This window comes from Micromys minutus (assembly GCF_963924665.1).
Source record: "Micromys minutus genome assembly, chromosome: 1".
In the NCBI taxonomy this organism is placed as follows: Eukaryota; Metazoa; Chordata; class Mammalia; order Rodentia; family Muridae; genus Micromys; species Micromys minutus.
This window is the reverse complement of record NC_137969.1, coordinates 76,858,653-76,876,937: the sequence shown is the minus strand read 5'-3', so window position 1 is coordinate 76,876,937 and position 18,285 is coordinate 76,858,653. Positions and strand designations below refer to the sequence as shown.

The following is an 18,285-nucleotide window of genomic DNA, read 5'->3' as shown; positions in this document are numbered from 1 at the left end:
GCCAATGGAGACGAAGCAGTTTCGAGGCGGAGTCTCGGACAGACGCTGAAGAAAGGCGGGGCTTGCGTTGTCAGAGTAACCGGATCATTGTTGGAGTTGTCTTCCTGTGTACATTTACCTATTTCCTGTGCTGAGATCCACAAAACTATGGTGAGTGTTACTGGAGGCCCTACGAAAGGCTCCGAGACCCTGGTTACTGAACGTGAAACTCTTTGGGTGGTTGCGCACCCCGCCTTTCTTCACCTCTTTATCTCGCTAGGTGCAGTTCCTTCTGCCTTTGCTCTCCCCTTTTCTTGCAGCACCCTAATTTCCATTTTAGCGCCAACACCTCAAGCTAGAGTAATGTAACAGAAAGTAAATGGGGATGGTTTGGAATCTAAGAAAACGCGATGAGGCATTATTTCGAATACACAGTTTATAAGTTTGCATTGTTCATCTTTTTCATTTTTCGAGCTTGCAGGCCCATACCGACGTGATGCTGTCTCAACGCTAACCTGAATCCCAGAATCTGTTCTCCCAAGCGGTGCAGGACTGCCTTGGTAGCAGACATCTCCTACCAGGCCCGCTTAGTAATAGATGTCTGCTGGCTCAGCTTCTCGATCACTGCATACTTTCCAGATCTCTGTGTTTTAGCAGGTATGTCTTCCAGGATTACTTAGAGAGCTTCTAGAATTCACCAACACCACCATAAATTATGACTGATTAGGAATGGGGCTTGGTAATTTGCATTTTAATAAGCCTTTCGTTGATTTTTTAATGCACCCATTACTCCAGTGCACAGAGTTCTAGTTAACTAATCTTTAGCAGTTGTTTGTGGTGAATGGGACATAGCAAAATGTTGCCTGCAGATGGGTTTAGCTCTGACCTAGCAAGAGACATCCCTACACCAGGCTTTCTCATTGGTGTTCAGCAGGGTTTTTGTTGCCCAATCTGGTCCTTTTTCCTGTAGAGACTTTTTCAAACCTTTACTTCACAAACCCTGTCTCTCTCCGTCCTCTTTTCTCCTTTCTAGGCACTTGACAGAATCTAAGAGGCAATATATTCAGTATTGGATCAATGATTTTATCCATTCTGTAGCCTTGTATTTATACTTTAAAGAAGGAGGTGTGGGAGTGATCTTTCATCTGCTTTTGCTCTTGATTTCACTTGCTCCTGTCTGTTGTATTCATTTGTTGCATGAAGTTAGTTAGCATTTGATCTGTTCTGTGTGTGTGTGCATGGGTGTGTGAGTGCATGGGTGTGTGTGTGCTTGGGTGTGTGTGTGCATGGTATGTGCGTGCATGCGTGTGGTGTATGCTGACTATTACACAAGTACATTTTGTACTGTGACTCGTGATTCATCAAAATCAGAACTAGGTCTTAGGGCACGAAGAGTGGAATTCTCTGGGCATACAGGTTTACCTTAGAGACGACGCTCTTACTGTTTGTCAGAAAAACTGAAATTAAAAAAAAAAAATGTCTAAAAACAGTTAAGTAAAAATCTCAGGTTCCCCCCTCCCCCACACACAATTAGATCTTTCTCATTTGCTGTCAATCCTTTCTAAGAGGCAGCGAAATGTTTTGAAAAGAGAGGAAGCTAGATGTCCCTTCCCTCTGTGTGTGTAGTCTAGGCACAGGCAGATAGATGTGTCTGGAGGATGGAGGTTGTCTGTTCTCCTGGTGTGTCTTTCTCTTCATTGATGTAAGTATATAACCCGCATTGGGCTGCTCAGTTGGTCTGATGTAAGTATATAACCGCATTGGGCTGCTCAGTGGTCTGATGTAAGTATATAACCCGCACTGGGCTGCTCAGTTGGTCTGATGTAAGTATATAACCCGCATTGGGCTGCTCAGTGGTCTGATGTAAGTATATAACCGCATTGGGCTGCTCAGTGGTCTGATGTAAGTATATAATCCGCATTGGACTGCTCAGTTTGTGAAGTACTTGTCTTGCAAACATGAGGACCTATGTTCAGTCCTCAAATGCCTTGGGAAAAAAAGCTAGACAGTAATGTGCCTGTAATCCCAGCACTGGAGAGGCAGAGACAGGTGGGTCACTGGTTAGCCAGCCCATCCTCTTTAGTACATTCCAGACCTGGCTCAGAAAGCAAAGAAGCAGTAACAAAGAAGACTCCTGTCTTTGGGACCAATATACATGGAGAGAAGCAACTCTCATAAGTTGTCCTATGACTTCTATACATGGACTTTAATACAAACATTATAAATAAATAGAAAAACTAAAAATTTAAAATGTGGATTATACCTGAGAAATGACATCCAAGGATATCTTCTATCCTCTACTTGTATATGCATACATGTTCTTGTGTAACTCCAATACACATGTATATGCACACAATGAGTTCCAGGTCAGCCACAGTTATTTAGTGAGACCCTGTCTACACACATACACACACACACACACACACACACACACACACACACACTCGAGACAGAGAGACAGAGAGAGAGAAGAAGAAGAAGAAGAAGAAGAAGGAGGAGGAGAAGGAGGAGGAGAAGGAGGTGAAGAAGAAGAGATAAAATAGTTTGAGGGTCTGACATTATGGCATGCAGAAAGGTCACCACAAGATACGGTCTTCAAACTGTGATATTAGTAATAGAAGAGATCTCAGGTGGCTCTAGATTCTTTGAGGCAAGGTGAGTGCAGAGGTATATTTGAGAATCTGGAGGGATAGGGGACTGGAGAAGGTGGGCAGAAACCCAAGATACTGAAATACCTTGAAAAGAATTTTAGGTTTTATTTTAGATGTATTATTGTAAAGTTTCTCATGTTTTATCTGTTCCATTATTTAAATTGTTTTGCCTTGACTCTCTACTGTAAACTTGAACTATATTAATTTGATTAATCAGTGCCATTTTTTTTTCTGATCCGTAACCCTTACTATTGAATGTTCTTGGAAAATATTTTCTCTCTTTGGAGACCAGATATTCCTAATTTATCTTCCTAATTGCTGTTTTGTAATTTCGTTGCCATTTTCTGGCTGTTTTTAATTTCCATAGTAACGTCCATGGGTGTTGATGAGGTGCAGTTTTCTCAGAGGCTCTTACAATGCATTTCCTGATGCTGCGGTACCAAATTATTCTCTAGAAACATCCTTTACTGCAACGAGGAAAACCTCCATTGCTCTGTTGCAGTCCTGGCCTCAGCACTTGGCAGTGAAGCAGGCACTGTGGGATCTTTGGGGCCATCATATTCTCATCCAGAAAATCAGAAAGCAGCTTTTTATCCTGATTACCTTACGACACGTTTATGAGGATCGTATAGTGGAGGTCCCTAAAAGTAATTTGGAAACTGTTGTTTCCATATTAACTAGATTACTTCCTAATGAGAGGGTGAAATAGTTGGGGTAAATGGAAAGAGATTAAAATCTAAAGTAAGTTTCAGAAGTAGCTATTTGAAGTTACCAGGATTCTTGACTACTTCTACTATTGAGAAATTTACTTTCGTATATTCAATTCATTTTGCTTCAGGTTCTCTTACAGATTCATTTTCCTGGTGGAAGCAGTTACAGGCCAGAGAAAAGAGGAGAGGATTAGAACTAGGAGGGCTTGGGCTTGAGTTGAGTTTTAAGACCCCAGGGTGCAGTGGATGGCCGTACTCCCACTAGTGAGTAGGTACTACAAATTGCACTTGGTGTGCTACTAAAAGAAAAGGGACCTGGGGTTGAGAGGGGATGGGAGCTGGGGGGTTGATCTGGGAGGAGTTAGAGGGGAAATGGAGATTGAATATGATCAATATACACTGTATGAAATAAGATCAAAGTACACTGTATTAAAAGAACACATTTGGTTTTGGGGGATAGGGCAGGTAAACATGCCTGATTTTATTAGGCCTTACATCTGATATCTATGGAGTCCTACTCAGTTTAAATGGATTAATTGTGAATATCTGCTTCTGTGGCGCTTTTAATTTTCAGTGCCTTGATCATGAATATACATCAAGAGTGTTCAGACCTCATCAGTTCCTTGCTACTTGGGTTCAGAAATGTGGCTTTGAAGAATATTACAATCCCTCCATCTAGTGGAAGGCCACTGTATTATCTATCAGTCATCTTTGTCAAGCAACACTGCATTTCACTGTGTGCATTCATCATTTAAAGACACTGTATCTACAGCTTTCATCGCTGTGTTTTTATGCAAAGGGACAGTGGCTGTATAACATCACCAGCTACCTCTAGCTTCAGAGCTGCTAGGAGCTTCAGGAGTTTTTGGATTTGTTGTGTTTTACAATTTCCTTCATTCATAAGATGTCACTGAAATACGAAACGAACTTGAAACATTAGACTTGGACACAGGGCTCCTGAACTCTCTACTTTTCTGTTGAACCCTTTCAGCATAATATACATATAAGATAAAAATATTGCACTAACTTTAAAAGCAGAAAGCATACAGATTGCTTTCTTCTTTTTAAATAATATTTATTTAATGTATATGAGTACACTGTAGTTGTTTTCAGACACACCAGAAGAGGGCATCAGATCCCATTACAGATGGTTGTGAGCCACCATGTGGTTGCTGGGATTTGAACTCAGGACCTCTGGAAGAGCAGTCAGTGCTCTTAACCACTGAGCCATCTCTCCAGCCCCAGATAGCTTTCTTTAAGGAGTTCATATAGTGTAAGTCTTATGAGTCTTATTTTAATGAATACTCAATAAGGAATCCAGTTTTCTTTGTAGCCTCATTATAGAGATCTTGTTTAATTAAATGATATGACGCTTAACTTAGAGCTTCATGTACTGTAAGCATGTTATTCTTAGTTGTTATTGCTGCTGCTCATCTTTTATTAATTTGTTGACAATTTCACATATATATGTATATTACTTTCTGATTATTGTCATGTCCACCTTCTCTTATCTCTCCCTCCTACCATAATTAGTAGTCCCTTAGTCCCCCTTTTTTTTTTCATTTATGTCTTTTTATTTTGTTTTGTGACTTAGTTGAACAAGAGTCACTTATGTAACTCGGGATCTGTAACCATCCATTAGAGCTCGGTGGGTTCATCCGTGGGTAAATAACTGAAGGTAACGTCTAGCTCTCCCCCAGAATCCATCAGTAAGGACAGTTTTTCAGGGAGGAGGAGTGCCACTGGGGTCCCCACCTCACCCATTTTGATGAGAGATTAGGATTCCGCTGATCGAGGCATGCTCGTGACACAGTGTCTCATAGCTTCTCTCTGCCCCTCTTCAGTCTGTCCTTGACTCTTCAGTAAAGGTGGTGGTGTGAATGTCACAGTTAGGGTGGAACACTTCACTGTCCCATATTCTCAGTGTCTTGAACAGCCATACATGTCTGCATTCACCAGTATTCATTGTAAGAAATATTTCTCTGATTAAGAATGAAAGTGCAATTTGTCTGTGGATGTTAATGTAAGTATTTGGAAGACAACTTGGCCCTGTCAGTTTAGCTAAGCAACAGCCATAAGTTCCCCCACCTGGCTGTTAAACCTCCTTTGGCCATGGATGAATTCCTTCCCAGGCAGGGAGGCCTGGAGCCTGACCAGAGTGCTTGGTTTTTCCCCTAATGGTTGGGCTGTTGTTGCAGTGTTGAGCGCATCTTGCCTGAAGGTTGGGATCATAGTTCATAGGATCATCATGTGGAGATTGATGGTTATTGATGCTTCTTCTTTCCCAGCAGCCGGAATCGCATCCTCGGGCAGGATGAAAGCTGGTCAGCAGGGAAGAAGTTCCAGTTTGGTTTCTCCATATCTTGCACCCAAGGTGTGTAGTGTCTCAGCATTAAAGCCTTATCGACTAATTCTGGTGAACAGCGAGAGGAATGACAAGCCTTGTTCTGTAGGGAGCCTCTGGGATCTCTTCGACCAACAGCATAAATGGAAGTATCCCACATCTGGCGTGGGACTTCTGTTTAATAACCCATGGCTATTAGGCACATGCTTCTACTGTTTTGTTATTTACAAGTATTAAGAAAAGTTTCAGAAATTGAGGAACACAGAGGAGAAAGTAATCACTATGAGATAATGTTAATTTTTTTCCCCAATGAGCAAGACTGAACCCAGCACCTTGTGCTTGCGAGGCACGCACTTTACCACTAAATCTCCAATCCAAGAATTAAAAATAACCAAGTTAGCTGACATTGTAGCTTTTCCTGCGTTACTTTTATTCAGTGAGATTTATGCTTTCTTTAACATATGAATATGAATAAATCCAATGTGAAACTTGTGCATCTTAATTCCAACATCTATCCCTAAATTTACCCGAAGGCATCTAGAGACAGTAGGACACCATATTATGGATCAATATTAGAGTTCAGCTTTGATATTTGTATAGTGAAGTGCTTAACAGACTTCATTTCTCTCTTTTCTATCAACGTTAGAACCTTTTTTTTATAAGTTATTAGTAAGCATGAAAATAGGCTTTGTATCTATTAGAAAGTATTTTGTATATCATTTATCTATCTATCTATCTATCTATCTATCTATCTATCTATCTATCTACCTACCTATCTATCTATCTATCTACCTACCTATCTATCTAAAATCCCTCTGGATAAACATACTCTTTTTTCCTGAGGCACAGTCTGGTTTTAGACTGGCATACACTCCAGTCACCTCGCTCTCTCCTCTACTTGAAGAGCCTCTTCTTTCCCTTTATCCCTGTGCTCAGATGGCGGGTGCCTCAGCAGGAGGCAGAACGGTCCTGTCCACCCTTCTAAAGCAGCAGCCCCAGCTCTTCTGCATCCAGATTTCTTTCTCCATCCTTTCTCATCTTAGTGCCTGACAAGAACATTACAGAGCAGCAGACGTTTCACAAATACAGATAGTCCTTAAAAGTTTGTACCTTTTCTCTTTTATGGCAGTTAAAAGTTTTAAGTAACCCAGGGTCTCTAGAGGGTGTTGTTATATGCATACAGAAGATCATTCTAAGCTGTTGGAGAACAGAGAGGGTGGACATCTGAAGAATGTTGGGAAAAGATAGTTGAAAAGTAAAGAGAGCAGGTTGACTCTCTACAAGTATCCACACTAGTCATTTGCTAGAAAACAGGGCAGAGAGCAATTTCTCCTCAGGCCTACCTGATACCGTGAAAGAACTGGAATTGTAGATGAAAAGCAGCAGATGTCTATTCTGAGAGACGTCTGACTTCTGTCATGCCCAGTCATTGTTAAAGTTGTACTATGTGCTGCTCACTGTTCTAGACAACCTCCAAACCCCTAAGGAACTAAAATGGCCAAGTCTGGAGAAGTGTACAATTTTCAGGGGTAAGAAAAGGATATGATATCAGGAGTTGCCAACCATGAGAAAGGAAACACCTTGTGAGGTGTGGGGTGAGGAATATAGAAAGGGCTGGTATTGGGTAGTCAAGAAGGCCCCTCCCCATCCCTCAAAGGAGAATGGGCTGGTCAGCGAGAATCCTCTGTGTAAAGATCCTGGGCTAGTAACATATGGATGAGCAGGTTGTGTGTGTATGCATAAGGACATACACACACAACACTAATTAAAGAAAAGATGCCATGGATTTGAAGGCGAGCAAGGGGGTGGTATATTGGACAGTTTGGAGGGAGGAGAGGGAAGAAGAGATAATGTAAGTATATTATAATGACAAAAATAAAAAAATTAAAATTAAAAAAACATTGTAGGGTGAGAGAGAGAGGGGTTAGCTAGGACCATGTTTTTCAACCTGTGGGTCCTGATCCCTTTAGCAAACCTCTGTCTCCAAAAATATTTACATTACAGTTAATAACAGTAGCAAAATTACAGTTATGAAGTAGCAATAAAAATAATTTTATGGTTGGGGGTCACCACAACATGAAGAACTGTGTTAAAGGGTTGCATAATTGGGAAGGTTGAGTTAGTGCTCTAGCATACAGCTAGCTATGCCAGTCAGATGGAAACCATAGTGAGGAACAGGACGGTAGTCGATGTGAAGAGAAAGTTAGACCCAGTGTGGCATGGCCTTGTGGTGCTTTAGGATTGGAAGACACTTTGGGTTTTTCTAATTCCAGTGATTCTGAAACTGAGATTGTCACCTACTACGTAGTAGACCATGAGCTCTAAATTGTGAACAGCAGTAGGCCCATAAAAGGCATGCAGGAGGCCAGAGAGATGGCTGTTGGTTCAGGTGACATAGGTTCATTTCCCAGCACCACATGGCCACTGACAACCATCTCTAATTCCAGTTCTGAGGGATCTGATGCCCTCTTCTGGTCTCCACAGGCACTGCCTGTGCTACAGAGACATTCTGTAGGCTAAACATACATACACATCCATAAAAAGGAAAAAAAAATTTTTTTTACCTACATAAAATAAAACTAAATAAAATCTCAAAAGTGTATTGGTCATGTACACATTGAGGATAATGATAGAGGTTTTTTTTTTTTTTTTTTTTTTTTTCTGCTGTTGTGGTGGCGGTGGTGGCGGTGTGTGTGAATATACTTGGTTGATATTTTCTAAAAACATGTTCCTGATCGCTTTAAGGCAATATGCCTCATTGTAGCATTCTTGCCATTTGCCGTTCCACTGGCTTGTGTACAGTCCCTCTGTATGCTCAGCTGACCCCGTACTGAATTAGTTCTGGGTTCTCAACAAAGGGAACAAATTAGAAGCTTTAGTCAACCCTAGAAAAATAAAAATACATGCATATATATATAGATATGTATATATTTGTGTGTGCACATATATATTTGTATGTGTGTATGTGTATAATATGATTAAGGAAAAGGTCCATGAATTTGCAGGGTGGGATGTGGTAGGGATTAGCGAGAGGAGAGGGAGGGCAAAGTTATGCAATCATATTCCAGTTTTTAAAAAGCCTTAGCTGGTGCCATACCAGCAAGTGCCCACTTCCAGTGTGTTACCATCTTTCTTTTCTGGTTCGTCCCCCTTTCTATTCCTCTTTCATTCTTTAATGTTCTGTCTATACCTATAGAAAGATAGCCAATGTGCAAAGAGGAAAGAGGGTGAGGGAGACACCAAAGCCCAGGAGGGAAATCTGAGATGTGTCTGCCCCGCCGGTCATCCGGCCTTCTTCAAGATCCCTCTGCCCTTTCTGGGCTCCCAACCGGCAACACTGGTGGAGCTGCACCCATTTCTGACCACAGGCATTGGGGACTTCAAACTTGCTTGAGAACAACCTGGAGAAATGTCAAAAAAAAAAAAAAAAAAAAAAAAAAAAAAAAAAAAAAAAAACCAAAATAAACAAGCAAAAAACCAGACTAGGTCCACTTTTTAATGTGAAGGATTAAACATTGTTGGCTTGATGTGGCATGAAGATGATGTATTAGAACCAAATGACAACCTCTTTACCTTATGTGTTGGAACGGGAGGGAAGCCTGGTGCTCTTCCGAGTCCCTGTCTGTCCACTGTTGAGTACTTAACTGTGTTTGCAGCTCTTTGTGTAGTGATGTCCTGATTTTGTGAACATGCCAGGCGGTATAGCTCCACAGTGCATCCCAGGTTGCATTTCTATTTTATTTTTTAAATTTACTGCTCTGTATAATTTCTAAAGTGCCACAGGTAGGGTGAAGATGTTTAACTTTTTGTTTTCCTTAATTCTAGGAAATGACAGCAGCTTTCATGTAGCTGTGCTATGAATGACACCTTAGCTTTGTTTTTAAACCTTCAATTTTTAAAAGATAGTGTGAAACATATCATCTTTTACAAAAATGTATGTCTCACATGGTGCCGCTTGACTAGACCCTTGTCAAATTTGCTATGATTTAGATCAAAACTGCAGGACTAAAAAATATAGGTGAACTTGGAGAGTGGTCCTGTGACCCAGCTTTGGTGACATGTTGTAACCATGGTGAGCCCCAGGTGGCGCTCCTTCATCACTGGATGGAGTTCTTTCAAGCTAGACATCCTCTCTGGATCTTTTTCGGTGCTTATTGTTTTCCTTGGTGTTCATATTGGTTTGCCACTCAGATGCCACCCTTGTAGAGGTCAGGAGTGCACAGAACCACTGCTTATGTCTCATAAGGCGGAAAAAAAAAAAAAACTGATGTGAATGATGAATTCCTCTGTTGAACTAAACTTGAAAATGCCGTTAGTCTTACAAAAAAAGGTAAGGTTTCATCATTGAATGATATTTGAGTTGTGTGAGGCTCTCAAGTCAAACACCTGGAAGAGAATTCTGTCCCGTATGTCTGTCTTCAGGCGGTCTCTGGTAATCAGTGTTAACACATGCTGGCATGCACAGGCTCTTCTCACTATAGAAGGTGTCTGTGTTCGTGGCCGCTCGATCCCTGTCAGCTTGCCATCAACACACCATCTTCTCCAGTAATGAATATTCACACACCCTTGGCTCCTGACAAAAAGGCAAATAGAGTCGGGAGTGATCTGTGGCTCCTGCCCAAGGTGATGGTGGTGCATGCAAGTCTATATGCATTGGGTTTCTGCAGCCTTTGGCACATGAAAGAGAAAAACAACACTCCAGAACCGATCTGCTTTCAGATCGGTCTGTCTTTGTTTCCACACCTAAGGCTGTGTCCTGTTGTGCACATACTTGCAGCGGGCTCTGCAGGATTGGGGGTGAGCTATAGGTACCCTCATGTAGTACCTGTTTCCTGATCAATGCAAACAATGTTCTGTGAAGAGCACAGCCTCATCCATGTACACAGGCTTTAAACAGTTTTACCAGTGACACTGCTTATCTGTGCCGTCGACCCGGAGAGAGAGAAGTGAGTAGGAGAGTGATCCAGGAAGGGTTGAACATCCTAAAAGTTCCAAGGTCGGTTTAAGCGCTGCAGTGGAGACAGGATCTCTTCCCAGTGGAACTTCCGTTACGCCAGCTTCAGGTTGTGGTACCTTTTCATTTCTTGAACTTGCCAACCTCCATCTTCCCCATCTTAGCTCTATACTTTTTATCTCCCTAGAATATTTTTCTCCTAGGTCTCTATGTGACTGGCTTCTCCTTGTCCTGGTTCTGATATTGTCATAGAGAGAGACCTTAACTGTCTTTCCTAGTTGAAGGTGGGTCTTTTAACCTCTTTTACCTAAAATTTATCATATATACTTATTCCCTTATCCTTATAGCATTTATTATGGCAAGTATTATACTATTTGTTTTTACTCTCTATGCAAAGTATGAGGAGAGATAGAAAACAAGTATGGATGGTCTATATTAATAGAGCCCTGTTCATTTTGAAAATTCTAAGTGTCTGTTGTAGCGCCTGACAAAAGAAGTCATTAATATTTATTAAGCAAATGAAGGAAATATGTCCAAGCTTTAAGAATGCCTGGCTTTTGCTTTGTGACTCCTGTGGAGGCACACTGCTTTCCAAAGCTAGTCACTCAAAAAGTATTCTGTTGCATTTTCTATGTACTACTATCCTATACATGTTTTATTCATGTCTTCCTTTCAGATGTGGCCTTGAACCAAAAGACATTTTAGCCAGGGAAGGAAGCCCGCAGTAAGCATCTGCGCATAAAGACAGGAAGTGCTGTGGGAGAATGAGAGATGACCGTTGTAGGCAGTGAGCACTCCTGGCAGTGGATAGGAAGGTGGCCAAGGTCTCTCTCATAGAGAAGAAGATGAAAGTGGACCAGGGTTGGGGATGAGAAAGAATGAGCCATGGAGATGTTGGAGGGAAACATTCCAGGAAGTAGGTAGGACCTGTGGTGATGAGGCTCTTGGGCACAGACAAGGAATTATGTGGTGAGGGTAAAGCCCACAAGAGTGTCTGTTGTGGGAGATCATTGCAGTAGTTAGGAGCCAGATCTGGCAGGGTTTGGTTGAAATGGAGACATTCCATATTCGTGCACTGGAAGACTTGCTATTCCAATGGGGTAAATAGACTGAGTGCATCCCCTGTTAAACTCCCAGAGGCCATTTTTGCAGAAACTGACAAGCTCATTGTATGTTTGATACAATAACATGAGGTACTGAAATTAGCCAAGACTGTGTGTGTATGTGTGTGTGTGTGTGTGTGTGTGTGTATGTGAGGAGGCCAGAGGTCAACACTGGACATCTGCCTTATTTATTTCCCATTTTATCTTTTGAGTTAACAATGTCTCTCACTGAGCCTGAAACTTACTGAAAGCTTAGGTTGGTTTGCTAGCAAGCCTCAGAAATCTACCCATTTCCACCTCCCAAGTGCTAGAATTACAGGTATACCTGCTTATTTTACATGTGTGCTAGGAACCAGACTCACTCTTTTATACTTGCATGTTAAGCATTTTACCAACTGAGCTATCTCCTGAGTCCTAGCCAAGATAACTGCTTAAAGATATGAAATTGGAAGCTGTGCCTTTCCTGAGTGAAAAACTAAAGTTTCTATTCTAGACAGTGTGATACAGCCCAGGGATTGGCTTCAGGGTAAGCGGAACAGAGTTCAGAGCCCAAAGGTAAACTCTTGGCAATAAATTGATTTTTAACAATAATGCGAGCACCATTTAATGAGAAAGCAGTAGTATTTGAAAGTTATTGCTGGGATAATTGAACATTTGCATTACAGGGATTAATTTAGACTCTTACGTAGCTCAAAAAAAGATCATAGACCCAAATATAAAACCCCCAAATCAGAAATCTCTTACATTGAAGTATAGGTCTACATCCCTTCAGTATTGTGAATGAAGTATAGGTCTACATCCCTTCAGTATTGTGTCAAGCAAAGCTTTCTTGAATATGACATCAAAATCACAAGTCACCAACAGTCCCATCCTCCCACTGGTGGAATGTTCTGGAACTGCAAATGTGAAGCACGGGGACTTAATCAGCTGGACACAGGTATGGATGTCTGTGGGGGAAGAAGTGGAATAAGGGCTGAGTTGCAAAGGTATGGGCAGAGTTGGAGAAACTGACAAAGAGCTGCAGGCAGCAGGAATAGGGACTGGCAAGAGCAGCGAGCTGTTAGTGCTTCTCAGGGTGCAAGATGAGGACGGTCAGAGATCAGCTGGAGCAGAGAGGCTGTCAGACAGAATGGAAAATGTCCAGTGCATACATTTCCAGCCTACTGTGGTGGTTAAAGAGAGGCTTAACTTTCCCCCCAGTGTGCTTGTGACCTTGACAATCGCAAAGCTCAGATAGCATTTATATTGGTATTTTCTCTGCTATTACAGGGTTTATGATTGAACTGTAGTCAATTCTGTAATCAAATATTGAGCATAAATAGTATATAATTACTGTAGAATTATTGTGCTATGTATATTTTGATCCAACATTTTTGTTTTGTCTCAGATACATTTCTTAACTTTTGTGCTTAGTTGATGTCAAGAATTCCCTAAGGGTAGTCCTTGCTCTGGCTTTACCTAACACCACATCAACTGTGTTCTGTCGGTGTTGGCCAGGGAGTATAGGAGGGGGCCCAGGAGGAGGAGGGTCTTTAGATTCTTTCCAGAAAAACATAACAAAAATTTTTTGAGCCTTTTAAAATATCATATATTTGATTCTTGCCATTTTACCACGACCTATCTATCATACATGTACTTCCTTCTTTGGATCTTTATTTCTGTATTTATTTGATATTTCATAGGTCTCAGAACTACACATGCCAGTAAGGACTTTCAAAAGAAATGATAGTCACTATCTTCTGGAAGCCTATAATCTGGTTATGAAGAGAAATTTAATTGCACAAGCATACCAGATAACAAGCCTGCGCTACACTGTGGGAAATTCGTCTGTCCCACAAGGAAACAAGGGTCCTTGTAAAGCAGAGCTGTGTAACAAGTCACAGAACTCTTGCCAAGGCACTTGTCCGCATTTCTGTTCCCTCATTGTTATTGTCCCTTTGATATCCAGGCCTCTGTGAAAACCAAATCACAAGTCCAGAAATCCTGACTCCTGATGGGCTGGACTTGGTGTGGGAAGACTTCCCAGCAGTCCTGTTTGCTTTAATATGTCTGAGGCTGGTTTGCCCTCACTTTTCAGAGAGCTTTCCCTTAATACAAGTCTGTAACAGCCTTTCACACAGTAGTAACCTCACAAGTCAAGAGATTTTTTTTGAAAGATGGGGTTCAAGAAGAAAAAGTTTCAAAACAAAACTGCTCTCTGGATGGCTGCTCACTGTGGCTGTGGTTCTTTTGCATTTCTCCCCTCTGCTCTTCAGGAAGTGTGAGCATTCCTTAGTCTCACAGTTGGAGAAACACGGGAGGTTGTATACAGAAATTTTTTTGTTTTGGTTTTTTTTTTTTTTTTTTTGTGACAGTGGTCTTAGTGTGGAGCCCAGGCTGGCTTTGAACTTGTGATCTTCCTGCCTCTGCCTTCAGTGTCCTGCTGTTGTGTTTTTGTTTAAATCATAAAATACAAACTGGTCTTGAACTGGCTTCCCCAGTGTTTGGATTTTAGGAGAGCATCTTGTAAGGAACAACTTACTGCTTAAACCCCGGCTCGGTTGCTGGGTTTCTATTCCCTGGGCTTATCACCCTGTATCTAACGTAGGAACTGCTGGCTTAGCTGCTTACCGGGCCTGGTAACACATTTTTAATGATACACTATATTCTCGGAATGTTCAGGGCAAGATGAAGTTTGTTCTTCAGCAGCCACTTTTTACTCTCCCTTACTGGAAGCAGCTGGCTGGAGTGGGCAGGACTCAGGTGCCTCTTCAGATGCCGCTGGGTAAAGTCACTCAGGGCGGTTACAGGCGTAGATAAGAGGCTCAGACTAGTTTAACAGCTTGCTGCACTGTAACCTTTATTGCCTCAGGGTTTAATGAAGTCACACGGTAGCTGATATTTATTTGCTAAGTCATAAAGAGCACGTGCTGATGGTAAATATGCAGATTCCGACATTCCAGTTTTTAGTTAGTTCCAGACTTTGCTCCACGATGCAGTATATCCATCCATTTGGGTGTGATATAAACGGGAAGCATTTCTGTCTTGCTACCTCTTGTAAAATATTTTACTTGAAATAGAGCAATAAAATGCTAATGTGTAATAAAATACGTGTGCTCAGTGTTGTGTTAGACTTGTGTCTGAGAACATGGCCAGATGTATTGTTGCTGTGTTGCTGTTTTTGCTCCAGTGGAGGATTAAGGTGACAGTATAGTTGCCAGAACTGAAGATGTAAGTGCATGTGTGTGTAAGTCAGAGGACCACTCTCTAGAGGAATTTCTCTCTTCCTATGTCAGACCTTGCTGCTGAGCTCCCTGTGTGCTCCAAGAATTTCACCATTCCTGAGGATTGTGGTTAGGAGCATGTGTTCTGCATCTAACTGCCTAGCTTCACTGTTGCTTCCGGGCTGGGGAACCATCTGTATGGAGAAACCGTCCTGCTGTGTGGGTAAAATGAAGTCTTAGGCCAGACAGGCTGCTGCTTTACGCTTCCTCACAGCGTGGGCTGTAAGGCTTTGCTTACGTGTGTGGACATCACGGTTCTGATGTCTTAACTGCAGGAATTGCTTTGTAGAGTTCACAGGATTTGCCATAGAACTATGCGTAAGGAAAGAAGTCGATGCATATTTGGAATAGGTAATGATTGCATGACTTGCGTATCCAGTTAGATATGATCTGTATTTAAACTGAAAGACGTGAAGTAGAAACAGTTCTTACAAGAAACAGAAGTTGATGTGGAGGCAGAACAATCCACTTAATCCCTAAACTATTTTAATCTCACGTTTCGTTTGGGAAACTATGTGCTTAGTTGGAATTGTGTGTAAAGTTATTAGTATATGGTATTAGTAGATTGCATTATAAATTGTCTGTAGTAATAAAGCACTAGTGAGCAAGCATAAAACTAGAGAGAGAGCTGTTGCTGTCTTGGCTCCTCCTTTAGCAGATCCAATACTCCCTGGGTTCCGAAAGGTCATTTTACCTGGTGCTTCATCCGCATTCAGTTTGCTGTGTGTAGTTTTCATTCTGGAAAATGACAGTTTATTAGTGTTATCATAAGGATTGTGTGATAACATATGGCAGAAATGTACAGTACCACTTCATATATCATGAGCGCTCAGAGTTGCTGACATTATTGGGGGGGAGAGAGGAAACTTTTTGGGAATGTTCAATAAATTATTGACTTTTGTCATTTTTGATTTTTGAAATAATTTTGAATGCTAGCATTGCATCTTTTCTCAGGTAAGTCTAACCTCCTTCAGCCATCTTAGTCAACTTTATAAACACGTTCAGTTCTCGTCTTGGAAGCCCAGCCCATCATATTTGCATATAAATAGCTTTCAGCATTTCTCTTTGAACAATGGCCCTTTCCAGGTATAATTACTAACCTTGCAGGCAGCAGTGCTGAGGTTTCCAGCCTCCCTGCTCTCAGCCATTGTGTCAGGCACACATTAGAGGACAGGCATGCGAGGTCAGTGAGTTTTTACAGATGATTTTTTTTGAAAAACAGGTTAGTTAGGATAGAGCTCTCAGTTACTGTTTTAAGGCCAGAAATTTCCAAGTATTGTTCCTCTGGATACATTCCTTAGTAACTGTTAGTACACTGTCATAGAATTCTGTGCCAGGAAATCTTCAGAATAAAATAAATTTTCCAAATGTCCACTGTAGTTTTGAAATCATATTACTACACCTTGCTGCTTACTGTTTGTACTGAGTTTTGCTTTTTTTGTATGCCTTTCTAGCCCATGAACTAACTTTCACTTAATGGCTTCATATCATTTTATGTCAAACTTAGGCAAACTTAAAAAAAACTTATGTTTTTTTAAATTCAAACATATGATGTCCTTTAGCTGTATTCATTCCCACATTGTATTTTGGCCCTCTTTCTCCTTTCCATTCTTTCTGTTCCCTTTCTACTTTGATGGAGAGATGCCACAATAAGATGGCCGTGGGCTTTGTTTGTTTGCTTGTTTTCTGTTTTGCTTTCTGAGAGAAGGTGTGTTTGCATGGCCTTGGCTGACCTGGAACATGCTGTATAGACAAAGCTGGCGTCTGACTCACAGAGACCTTCATGCCTCCTAACTGCTGGAATCAAAGGCTTATATTCCCACCCCTGACCGATCAGGTATTCCAGAGTGTGTGGATTCAGATTCCTTTGTGCATCTTAAGTAACATCTCCAGAAACATTGAAAGTAAGAACAGATCAGAGCTGTTCTGCCTAGGATGGAGGCCAAACTGATGATTCGTGGTTAGTGATTGCTGATTTCTTCTAGCTGTATCCTGTTTTCTCTGGAGTACCATGTAGGCAGACCACCTTCCCCTCTTTCTTCCCGTTTCTCTGTTGGCTTGTCAGAACTCTTCACTCTATTTTTCTTTTCCTCTTTTTGGTTCAGTGCTTTTGGTATCTGGACAAAAATACTGATTTTTCAACTCTGTTTGAAAGTCCAGGTCTGGCTTTGACCAGCTGCTTGACCCAGTAAGCACTGGATCTCTGTTTTCACATGGGTGGATAGTAGAGAGAAATCGAAACTGTAGGTATATTTTGAAGACTTTTAGCTGTACACATATAATACGGGCTGCTGGAGTGTTAGCTGCTCTTCCTCTTCCGCCCCCACAATCAGTGTGGTACTTGATTCTAATCATTTGGAGAATTAAATAAGATTTAAGAGATTTGCTAAAATACTGATAATTTTTAGAGTACTAAGTACCCTAATAAAAGCAGCCACATCTAAGCAGTGGACCTCACTGATTTATGAAAGGTATTGGTAGTTGAACCCCTCATCCTTAAACAAAAGTAACTTCCCTCTTCCCCTCTCAAGTTCACCCTCTTAAGATTTATTTATTATATATGAGTACACTGTTGCTGTCTTTAGACACACCAGTTGAGGGCATCAGATCTCATTACAGATGGTTGTGAGCCACCATGTGGTTGCTGGGAATTGAACTCAGGACCTTTGGAAGAGCAGCAGTCAGTGCTCTTAACCACGGAGCCATCTCTCCAGCCCTTATTCCTTATTTTTAATTCTGCCCTGCCCTCTGAGGGTTCACCTCAGAGGGAATCAGGTCCTGGAAAAGCATAAGGAATTTTAATTAGGAGTTTTGTTACATCAGAAAGGTGTATTATCACAGCTTGTCTTGAGGAATGTTGTAATTTAGAACGGCTAACTTCAGAGAGTGAGAATTAATCTTCCATAGGGATGAGCTCCCTAATTGGTTATCCAGTGCCAAGTGGTCAGCCCTAAACTCATATATAGACAAGCGACACGGAGTGAACTCAGCATCTTGTATTTATGCATAGATGTGGGAACCTAACAGTAATAAAGGAAAAAGGGTAAAATCTGAGAGCTGCTGGAGATGGAGGAAGAATGATGTAATATTTAATTCAAAATTAAAAAAATAGGTAGGGCTGGAGAGATGGCTTAGTGGTTAAGAGCACTGGCTGTTCTTCCAGAGGTTCTGAGGTCAATTCCCAGCAACCACATGGTGGCTCACAACCACCTGTAATGAGATCTGATGCCCTCTTCTGGTGTGTCTGAAGACAGCAGTCATGCACTCATCATATATATATA

The 18,285-nt window shown here is 41.4% G+C and overlaps 1 protein-coding gene across 1 annotated transcript in view; it reads left to right on the top strand.

Annotated features, from left to right (window-relative positions):
* The first annotated feature begins 60 nt into the window (after positions 1-60).
* NME7 (NME/NM23 family member 7) overlaps positions 61-18,285 on the top strand; it is a 130,268-nt gene continuing 112,043 nt past the window's right edge. The window contains exons 1-3 of the mRNA XM_080936159.1: positions 61-150; positions 461-636; positions 5,629-5,714. Coding sequence (XP_080792285.1) covers positions 5,655-5,714 — 60 coding nt within the window. The 5' untranslated portion in view covers positions 61-150; positions 461-636; positions 5,629-5,654. The remainder of the gene's footprint in view (positions 151-460; positions 637-5,628; positions 5,715-18,285) is intronic.